General features: G+C 30.3%; 1 protein-coding gene across 1 annotated transcript; it reads left to right on the top strand.

Moving 5' to 3' along the window:
* The first annotated feature begins 1,926 nt into the window (after positions 1 to 1,926).
* LOC107625975 (ATP-dependent DNA helicase 2 subunit KU80-like) lies at positions 1,927 to 7,453 on the top strand. Its single transcript, XM_088503953.1, has 12 exons — positions 1,927 to 2,109; positions 2,300 to 2,392; positions 2,517 to 2,568; positions 3,382 to 3,513; positions 3,749 to 4,155; positions 5,357 to 5,571; positions 5,675 to 5,870; positions 5,976 to 6,182; positions 6,338 to 6,505; positions 6,582 to 6,887; positions 7,000 to 7,124; positions 7,227 to 7,453. The coding sequence occupies exons 1-12, from the start codon at positions 2,095 to 2,097 to the stop codon at positions 7,261 to 7,263; spliced, it is 1,953 nt and encodes a 650-aa protein (XP_088360079.1). The 5' UTR covers positions 1,927 to 2,094; the 3' UTR covers positions 7,264 to 7,453.
* Positions 7,454 to 11,589: the final 4,136 nt, after the last annotated feature.

The following is an 11,589-nucleotide window of genomic DNA, read 5'->3' as shown; positions in this document are numbered from 1 at the left end:
AAAAATGAGAATAAATTAGATTTTTATAATTTGTTATAGTTTATCACTAAACAGAATATAAAATTTTGTATTTTTATCATTTGTATCTTATTATTAATATCTTGTCTTATCTTATTTTCAAAAATGAATGCAACAATATACAAAATACAAAGGGAAATTTACATAATTAAATTGTTTGACCTCTAAAATTACACAATTGTAATTTTATAAAATAGAAGACATAAATACATTTTTTCATATCTAACCGCTACAGAGACATGTAATCCGCTGCAAGCAGCCGCATATTAAGTTGGTGGTGTGCAATACAGCAATACAGAAATCACTAGAGACAGTGGTTTTTATTGAAGGGGTTTGTGGGGATGCGAGCGTAAACCGCTGGAAGCAGTAGCGATTTACGTTGAGTGGACATATTTTATGGTGACCAAGCTGAAACACCACATCTTAATAAATAAAAATTAATTTTTTATTTTTTTTCATTGATAAATAGAGAGTATTCAAATTTTCTTTTGGAGTTTAAAATAATAAAAAAATTTAGACTTAGTTAATAGTCAATGATACCCATAAAACATTTTTATTGAGAAAAAAATTTAGAATTTAAAAAAAAAATGGTCTTTTTAAAGATTTTTTTTCTTATAAAATTATAAAGTTAAGCTCTCCTTAAAATTCAACCTAACTTTGCTTCATTTTATATATATTTCTTACCTTACCGTTCACATACGTGATATTTAATCCTTCTCATGTATTATTCATGATGTCGTGGTTTATTTGGCATAGCATCAAGGAACTTTTGTTAAGCACCAATTTTTGTTATCCTTCTTAAATTTCTAACAAACTTTTGTCTTTTATATTTGTTATTTGTTATATATACGATAATAAAGTATATAAGTTAGAAAAATGTTAAAGCAATCAGAATTTATTAATTTTATTATATATTTTTAAATATTAATAATTAAAAATAATAAATTTTAATAATTTTTAAATATTTTTTATTTTTTAATTTTTATTTTATTTTTCAAAAAGCTATATCTTTTTCATTTAAATAATATTAAAAATTTAATTTTTTATAAAAAAATTAATTTATAATATTAACATATATGTCCACTCAACGTAAACTGCTACTGACTACTGTCTTCAGTGGTTTACGCTCGTAATCTCATACACATAAAACGTTATTGCCAGTAGCGGTTATACACAAGCCTCCTTCAACATAAATCGCTACTGTCTCTAGCGAATTCTGTATTGCACTCCACCAATATAATCTGCGGCTGCTTGCAGCGGATTACGTGTCTCTGTAAACCGCTACTGCCAATAGCGATTTCTATAAAGATATAAAAAAATATATTTATGTCTTCTACTTTATAAAGTTGCAATTATATAATTTTGGAGGTCAAACAATTCAATTATGTAAATTACCCAAATAAAAAATTAACTAAAATTTATGTTAAAGTGGACTATTCTGTATAAAAACGAAAATTCTATTTCCTTTTCTTTCTCTTACCCTATAATTACTCTTTCATTCTCTGACTCTCTCAGCCACCCTCAAAAAATTTGATTAGGATATTAATAAATAGGTGCAGACCTATAAAGAGACAGCCTCCAAAATGGATTTAGGTCTCACTAAGAAGAGAAAATAAGTCCAATATTTTTTATTTAAGCTATTTATAATATATTGACTTAAAATAATATTTGATTACATATTATTTATTGAATTTTTTTATTGATATTTTATCATATGAGGTGCATAAATTATAAATTATATGTTATAAAATTTATTCTTGAAAATTTTGTAATTAAACTTTTATTAATATAGTATATAAGAATAACAATTACACGAAACAAAAAAAATCCTTAAATAGAATTATTATGTGTGAAAATCAAAGCAACCTACAATCCTACATGATGGATATTGCAAGAGACAAAGACAACAATCACAACATTACGCAATGGTAGGACACTTGTGACTTTTGGTATTTATAACCATTGAAGCGGTAACAGAAGAAAAAAAAAGAAAAAGAAAAAAACGAAGACAAACCATCACCTCAACTTAACACTATACTTTCTTCTTCAAGCTTAAATCTTTTTCTCTGCTTTTCCATGGCTAGGAACAAGGTTATCCAATCATATTCCTTTTTTCCTTTTTTGTATAAAAGAAATAACTTTTCCATTTTCATTGCCAAACTTTAGTCACATAGAGGTTTTGGCCTTTTGGGTTTTTCTGCTCTAATAAAAAGATGAATAACAGAAACCCATTTTTAAAAAATTCAAACTTTAATATGTATTTTGCTTATAATGATCACAGGAAGCTTTGGTTTTGCTGCTTGATGTGGGTCAATCCATGCATTCTGTTATTCCTGTAATTGAGAAGCTTTGTTCCATGCTTGTGCAGAAGAAGGTCTTCTATTCATTACTCCTATTGTTATTCTTCACCCACCTTGAGTTTTATTTTTGTTTAGTTGCAACATGCAACAATAACATTGCATGACCCTTTTCGTGTTTTTCTTTTAATTTATGCGCAGCTGATCTACAACAGGCATGATAAAGTGGGAGTTGTGTTATTTGGGACAAAAGGTTCTTACTTTGATCCTTATGATGTAAACAAAAGTTGTAGTGTACAATGTTCTCTTGGCATTTTTTTACATAATTTGGTGTTAAGTTTTGCACCGAAACAATAATAAGAATTCAGCATTTTCTAGCTTGAAAATGTTTGATCCTCTTCAACATTCTTCTAACTACTAAATAAAGAAAGAATTACTTGTTTTTTAAAATTTGAAGACATTGAGAGTATCTACAATTCTACATTTTAGTATTTAGGAGGATATATGGCAATGCTTTTGTGATACTATATCATTACTCTCACTATTGATTTTAGTATTTTAGTATTTGATCTCTCACCATTGATTTCATAGGTGAGACCAATAATAAATATGAAAGAGAAACTATTCAAGGGTAGAAGATCACACTTTACTCTCTAAAGTGAAATTCAAACTTTAGAGGATCCAAATCCCGATATATAAGTGGATTGTTGTATGATCAAATGGGGCTATTGTTTTTCTATCATGGATAGTAGTTATTGAACGGCTGATAGTAGATTAGTAGAGGTAGAACTCAATAAACATCCCTTGATTAACTTTTAGTAATGATACTGTGATTTTGCTTCTCATTCTTGGAAATCTTCACACTGTCTGTGTTTAATTGTAATGAGTTTTTGCCATATTGATTTACCATTGTTGATGTTACTTATGCTATTCATATTGTCATGTACAATCTTCACACTATTGCTGTTTGTTTACTTTGATTCAGTGAGTTATCTTATTTTTTTTGTAACGAAGTTTGATCAAATTTAAAGGCCTCCCTCACCTGTGTTTACCTTCAAATTTTCAGAAACTTGTAACGAACTTACTTTGGAAGTTGGTGGTTATCGACATGTCGTGGTTTTGAAAAATCTTAAAGATGTGGATGGAGATATGGTTGAGGCTTTACAAAAACTGCCCCGAGGAACTAAAGATGGAGATTGTATCCGCAGAGCAATTGGTTTCATACTGTTGAAGCTTTTACTTGTTCAATGTTATGTTTTCCTAGTTGCTACTGATTAATAACCAGACCCTTTATAAATAAAAGTACACTTTGTGCAAGTTCTTTGACTTTAGACTATAATATTACATTAATTTATGACTCATGTGACAAATATTTTGTTCCATTACTATACTGTCTTTTTACCTTTTTGTGGATACCTTAATTCTGATATTAGTTCTTGATGCTATTGTTGTTGGCTTGGATATGCTGATAAAAATGTATCCTAAAGCTAATAAGGTGAAGAAACGACTCTGTCTTATTACGAATGCACAATGTCCAATAAAAGCATCTATGGAAGGAACAAAAGAAGAGCAAGTTACCACCATTGCTAAACAAATGTCTGTCCATGGCACAAGGATGGAAAGCATAATTGTGAGAGGAAAGCTTTGTCAGAAGAAGGCAAATAAGACTACAGCGAATGAGAATCATCGCCTTTTAAATATCTTTTCAGAGGAAACTTCTACAAGGATAGTGTATGTGGGGAATCCAGTTTCTTTGTTTGGTGCTCTTAAAACCCAGAATAAATCCCCACATACAGTTTTCAGAGGTGATCTTGAGCTAAGCTCAAACATGAAGATCAAGGTAAGAACTGTGGTATGATGTATAACATAAGTTCAATTTCTAGGCCTATGATGAAAATGTTTTTGATGTGTCATTGTTCGTTGTATTCATTTTTTTTACTCAATCCACCATTGATGATAAACCATTTGTTAAAGTAAAAGTTTCTCATTTCCATTGTTATATTAATTTAATTTTTAATAGGTAATGGGCCTATTTACTCTCTGTAAATAAATGATTATGAGTATTTCTAGATCATCCTAAAGTAAATAATTGATAAAAAATTGATAATTTCAATATCTTGGAATCTTAAAATGTAGTCAATTCTTACTTTACTTAATAATTAGGAGAATGATCAATGGAAGGATAATTGTTTTTCAATGATGATTGAATGCTCTAAGTTTGAGTTATCCATGGGCAATATGAACCTTTATCCCTGATTAAGTTGGATACTTTGAGCCATGGTGAACTGAGGATACTACTGTTTTTGTTTGCTTCTGTGCTGTGATTTGTGCTGCAAATACATGTTTTATCAGACTAATGATCCACTTATTGTATAAGTGTTTTATAGATTTTATATCTTGTCTAAGTCTATTATCGAGACAAATTTTATACCTATAATTATGAAAATATATAAGATTTATTAGTCTATTAGTTTAAAAAACTCATATTTTTATGATGAAATAATGTCATTTCTATTTATTATTTCAACAACCATGTCATATAAATATTATGTCTTGTCAATTATATTTTATTTCATACAATTAAGTTGTTTATAATTTTTTTTTATTTTTTGCATTCTATTTATATGTTTGTATATATTAATGTTATTTCTATTCTTCAGCTGTTTGTGACATAAATTGATATTTTTTAATCCCTACGTAGATTTTTTTTTAATTTCCTACTATTCTTTAGAGTAATATGTTTTACATTGATTAATCCTTGGAATAAAATTCTCTAGAGAATTAGAATTCTATTTCATGTTTTGGTATAAAAAAATAGCATTGATTTCAATTCTAATGAGATTTCAATTCTACTGTTTTTGTTTGCTTCTGTGTTGTGCTTTGTGAAAATAAGTATCATATTTCTGGTATTGATTCAATTTTGGCTACTGCAATTTGCTATTTTGTTTGTGGTTATTTAAATCCAGTTGTGTGCAAAGAACAACATTGTAGAATTGATGATTACTTATTCATGTTTTCATGAAAACTTCCATGATAATCAGGTATGGGTGTATAAGAAAACAATAGAAGAGCTTCCCAATCTAAAGAAATGTTACGAATTTCCTGATATAGCTGTCCCTTCAGATCAAAGGGTCAGAGGTTATCATTATGGTCCTCAAATAGTTCCTATATCGAAGGTCGCGTTGGATGCTGTTAAGTTCAAACCTGAAAAGGGTGTTAAGCTTCTAGGATTTACTAATTCTTCTAATGTATTGAGGTAAAGATCATGTATACAAATATGCTTCATTTGATTTGAGTTTGCTAATGGAGAGTTCTTAATCATTATTCTATTTTCTCTTGTCCTACAATGTCTATTAAAGACACCACTACATGAAAGATGTCAATATCTTCATACCTGAACCGGAAAATAAGAAAGCCATGGTTGCGCTTTCTGCGCTAGCAAGGGCTATGAAGGAAATGAATAAGTTGGCGATACTACGTTGTGTGTGGCGACGGGGACAAACCAAAGTTGTTATTGGGGTCCTGATTCCGAATATATCTGATAAAGAAAATATTGTGAGTTTTGTCAATCTTCTTTTTTCATTTTTTAAGTTGGTTTACTTTCCCTACCTTGATTTGTTTTAAAATGACTTAACATATTCCAAGATCATGCTGTTGCAGCCTGATTCATTTTACTTCAATGTACTTCCTTTCGCCGAGGATGTGCGAGAGTTCCAGTTCCCTTCTTTTAGTAAGTTCCCAGCAGCACTACAGCCGAATCAGCAGCAGCTAGAGGCAGCATCTAACTTAGTAGAAATGCTTGATCTTGCACCATGTGGAAAAGAGAAAGCTTTGCTACCTGATCTTACACCAAATCCAGTCCTAGAGGCATGAATTCGCCCCATTTGTTTGTTTCTAGTTTATTTCCTACCTTTTTATTCTGTTTATTTTCATGTTTCAATTCTCTGTTGACTTTATTTTTTCTAAGAAGGATATGATTTTGACAAGTGGATCTTAAAACACACATTCATAAATCTTTTCAGCGCTTTTATCGTTGTCTTGAGCTGAAGTCGAAGAATCCAGGTGCTGCAGTACCCCCTATTGACGAGACACTCAAGAAAATTACAGAGCCTGATTCTAACCTGGTTTTGAAAAACAAGTCTGTGATAGACTCATTTCGGAGGTGTTTCGAGCCAAATGAAAATCCCAGGGTAAGAATGTACACTTTGCTCTTAGTTGTTATGGTCTGCAAACATAAACAACTTTTACATTCAAAATATCTTGCAGCATAAGAAATTGAGGCGTTTATTGCTTGAGAAGAGTTCTTCTAGCGAAGAAGATGGCAATGGAGACATTACCCCACTGCCTTCGAATCTCATCGAAGGTAAAGTCGAGAGCATCTGCAATCCTACTCCACCCCAAGTTTTTGAAGCCATGTCTGGAAGCAGAAATACTCAAGACTCTGTTGTGAAAGCAATCAATGATACGAGAAACAAAATATTTGAACTGATCGATGAATCAAATGATGGTGATAACTATCCTGAAGCATTGGAATGTTTAACAGCACTTCAAAAGAAGTGCATTGTTGATCAAGTTATCTATCTTACTTCTTATCACACTTTCAATCATCACTTTATATGTTAACTTTTTTATTTGAGGTTCATCTTTATATAACTGGTTAAACTTATCTGCATTTTCTCTGAAGGAATCAGAACAGTTCAACAATTTCCTTTGCCGTCTTTGGAACTTCAATAGAAACCTTCATAATTTCTGTGGATATCTTGCTTCTAGAGGACTCACCTTGATCCCCAAAGCAGATTTTTTGGACAGGTTTTTGCATTGTTTTACTTCCTTTGCTTGCATCTTGCATGATTCATTCATTGTTCATTTAATTTTTTTTTTCATAACTCAGTGTTGTGTTTCACCTTACAGCCAAGTTACTGAAAAAGATGAGCCAAAAGTTGAATGATTCCTCAGGTGGATGTGCTGAAATGGGTAGAGCTTTTTGATAATCATTTGTTAAAAATTAGAATAGATTGTCTAATACAGTTATATAAACATTTGTTTTGGAACATTTGGCAAAGTTTGTTTTGGAACATTAGGTTATAGCACTTGATTTTATTAATGAGAAATAAGCAAATAGAAAACTTGATATATAATTTATATTTCTTGAGGGTTTTGAATTTAACAAGCAAATACATGTTTTATCATACTAATGATCCACTTATTGTATAAGTGTTTTATTGATTTTATATCTTGTCTAAATCTATTATCGGGACAAATTTTATACCTATACTTATGAAAATATATAAGATTTATTAGTCTATTAGTTTAAAAAACTCATATTTTTATAATTAAGTAATATCATTTTCATTTATTATTTCAACAACTATGTCATATAAATATTATGTCTTGTCAATTATATTTTATTTCGTACAATTTATTTGTTTATAAATTTTTTTGTATTCTATTTATATGTTTGCATATATTAATGTTATTTTTATTCTTTAGACATTTGTGACATAAATTGATATTTTTTAATTTCTACTTAGAATTTTTTTTTAATTTCCTACTATTCTTTAGAGTAATATGTTTTACATTGATTAATCCTTGGAATAGAATTCTCTAGAGAATTAAAATTCTATTTCATATTTTGGTATAAAAAATAGCACTGATCTCAATTCTAATAAGATTTCAATTCTCATGTTAAGGCTATATATAAATTAGACTAAAATAAGTTTGATTTTTAATTCCATTTGATTTGTTCCTCTTTATATCCCATTTTGTGGAATTGCTCAAACACCCACACTTTATCAAAATAAAAAAAAAAGAAAAGAAAAAGGAATTCCTTAACAAAAATTGGAGAAAAAATAGATAACAAAAATGGCAGAATACGAAAAAAGAAAAGAAAAAGGAATTCCTTAACAAAAATTGGAGAAAAAATAGATAACAAAAATGGCAGAATACGAAGTGTGAAGGCAAACAATTGAAGAAAAAAAGCGCAGCAACGAAGAAGAAAATTCACAGTGAAGTGAACGATGAACCAACAAAAGATTTCTTAACATGAAATTTTTTTTTATTTTTGTTTCGAAGATTTGTAACTTTTACTATTATTTAATTGTGGCTAATTAAACAGTTTTAATATTAAAAATTATACTTTAAATAATATCTATATAATTTTAATACATGATGAAGGTACAAATTGGATGTATTGGTTTTGCATAATTATAACAAATTGGATCGAACTTAGATTATCCTAAATTCTAAATCCTAGAAAACTTAAAAAATCTTAGAAAATTTTAAAATTTCTAAAAAATATCTCTGAAAAATCCTAAAAAATCCATTGTATTATCATACCAATCGATTAAATACGAAAATACTTTAATCACGTACAAAATTCAATCGATTTTGTTACCAAACTAATCGATTGAATTTTGAGAAAACTCGCTCTACAGCACAATTCAATAGCATTGTGTTACCATGCCAATCGATTAAATAAGAAAATATCCTTATTGCTTTGTGAAATTCAATCGATTGGACAACACTACCAATCGATTGAATAAGAAAAAATTTATATTCGATAGTGCAATTCAATCGATTGTGTTGTACGTTCGATCTATTAAATTACCAAGGAACACAATTTTCATGGCGTTTACAGAAAAAATTCGTTCGCATTGGCAAAATATTTATTAATAGAAGATCTATTTTATTGTTTATTTTTCTAATCATTAATAAAAATAATAGATAAATAATAAAGTAATAATTTATAAAATAGAGGATAGACTTAATAATTAAATAATATATAAAGAATTATATAATATTTTAAATTTTTAAAAATTAAATAATGAGTAATTTACGATTTATTATATTTATTGAGAATTTTATTTAAAAAAATATTTTTTTTAAAAATAATTAAATAAATTGTACGATACTTTGAATTTAAATTTATTAGATTTCTTAAATAATTTTTATTATGATGAGTTATTTCGAAAAAGATAAAAAAAATTTTAATTATTATTATTATTATTATTATTATTATTATTATTATTATTATTAAAAAGTTCAAAAAAAAAAAATACAAAGTGGCCGAAGCCACAAGAAAACAAAAGGAAGAATGAAATGTGGCTTGTATGCATGAAATTATATACATGATCATGACACATATACTTCTTTCATTTAATAATTAATAACACTTGGTTATAAATTATTATCAATCACCTTTCTTTCTTTAATTTGACCACCGAACTAAGCTTAAGGAAAATAAGAGAAAGAGAGACGGTGGGTGAGGGAGGGAAACCGTGACTTCCTTAATTTTTCGGCTTCGATTTTTTAGATTCGTAATTCCAATAAAAAATTTAATCCGATAAAAATATTTCTCTTTTTTTATATATTGGCGTTACTTTTATTCGATAGAAGTTGACAGTAATGTAGCTTCTCTTCCTCTTGAGTTCGGTCAATTGGAGTTTTAGGAGGCACAAAAAATTTTTGCCATTTTCTTTTTCAGCAGTTCGGTCAAAATTTCTTCGAAAATCCCGTTGGTTTGATTTCATACGAAGGTAGGATTTTGGTAATTTTAATATGAATTAAATATATTCTTGATGTGTGATTATTGGTTTGATGACTATTGTTTGAGTTTGAATGAGTTTATGTTGAATTATTGTTGTTGCTTGTGATTTGTTGGTTTGGCTATAAAGAATAGCTCAGCTGTGATTATTTTAATGATTTTGAAACTGTTGTGATATGGTATTTTGAAAAAAAATGATAAAATTTGGTGGTTGAAAAATTAAATTAAAAGTTGAGAAAAATCGGTAACTGAAAGACTCGAAAACGGATTAAAATACAAGTAATATTTTGAAAGGAAAGGGTTAAGGGTTTCGGTTTTGGTATAAAAAAAAGATTAGTAATTACATTTTATTCTTGAAGGGTAATATTGTGTTTGTTTTTTTTGAAATAAATAGTGCTCAACACAACAAGGTGGAGCAGCAGAACATAAGTAATAGGCTACTAAACGTACAGACCACCATGGGTCAACACAAAAGTAAAGTACCCCTAGTCATCTTCGGCATTGCCATCAACAACCAGGAGGTTCACCACCAAACCACTCGTCGGAGAGCATAAAGGATCTGTTTATTATTTCCATCACCCCTTAGCCTTTATTATTGAAGACTCTACCATTCCTTTCTGTCCAAATTGCCCAAATAACAGCAAAAAACCCAATCAACCACCGCTTCCGCTCATTCTTTCTTTTGAAGCATTCGACCAGCTTTCAAAATGTTGCTTTATTGTACCCGGCATAGCCCATATCCTTCCAAGAGCGAATAGCCATGCACACCACACCTGCCAAGTGATCTCACAGCCAATAAATAGATGATAAGCAGATTCAACAGACTTACAACATAAAACATACATATTATCATGCTGGTCAATGACTCCTAATTTGCATAGCCTCTCCTTAGTATTCACCCTCTCAACCAAAATAAACCATGAAAATAACTCAACCTTTGGTGGAGCAAAACCCCTCCAAATAGCGCTAGTGAAGCTATAGCTCGCAATTTTCTCCGGGAGTGCTGCTTCCTGCATTACCTGCACAAAGGAATTAGTAGTAAAAATACCAGTTTTATCATATTTCCAAACCACCCTGTCCTCCCTCTCAGTTGTTATTCTAACTGACTGCAAGACCTCATGGAGTTGGTGTAAGAGCTCCAGCTCCCACTGAAATAATTCTCTCCTCCACTGGAAACTCCAGATCCATTCTAACCCATCCCAAAACCCGCACTCTCCTATAACAGATCCTGTGAGATTTGAGACCGAAAAAAGTCTTGGGAACATCTCTTTCAACCTTCCACCAGGCAACCAGATATCCTCCCAGAACTTGATTGTTCTGCCATTTCCTACATCCATAGATAACCCTCTGATCATCTTTTCTCTGATATGTGGCTCCCTGATCTGGAGCTGACAGATATCTCTCCAAGGGCCCCCTCTTGAAAGAATAGGCTGACCACACAGCATTACAGAGGGATTCATGCTGTTACAAGAGCAAACTACTCTCTTCCATAAGGGGCAATCCTCTTTCGAAAACCTCCACCACCACTTGAATAAAAGGGCTGTATTCCTAACCACTGCATCTCCCACTCCTAACCCACCCGCCTTTCTAGGAGCCATCACTATCTCCCATCTCACTAGTGGCATCCCTAATTTCCCATCCTCCTTACTCCACAAGAACCGTCTTTGCAGTGAGATCAACTTTTCTGCTACTGCCTTTGGCATCTTATACAGGTAATTGAGGTACATTTTG

Source organism: Arachis ipaensis, chromosome B2, assembly GCF_059453495.1.
Source record: "Arachis ipaensis isolate K30076 ecotype BB chromosome B2, ASM5945349v1, whole genome shotgun sequence".
In the NCBI taxonomy this organism is placed as follows: domain Eukaryota; kingdom Viridiplantae; phylum Streptophyta; class Magnoliopsida; order Fabales; family Fabaceae; genus Arachis; species Arachis ipaensis.
The sequence above is the reverse complement of the archived record's forward strand: the minus strand, read 5'-3'. Positions and strand labels throughout refer to the sequence as shown.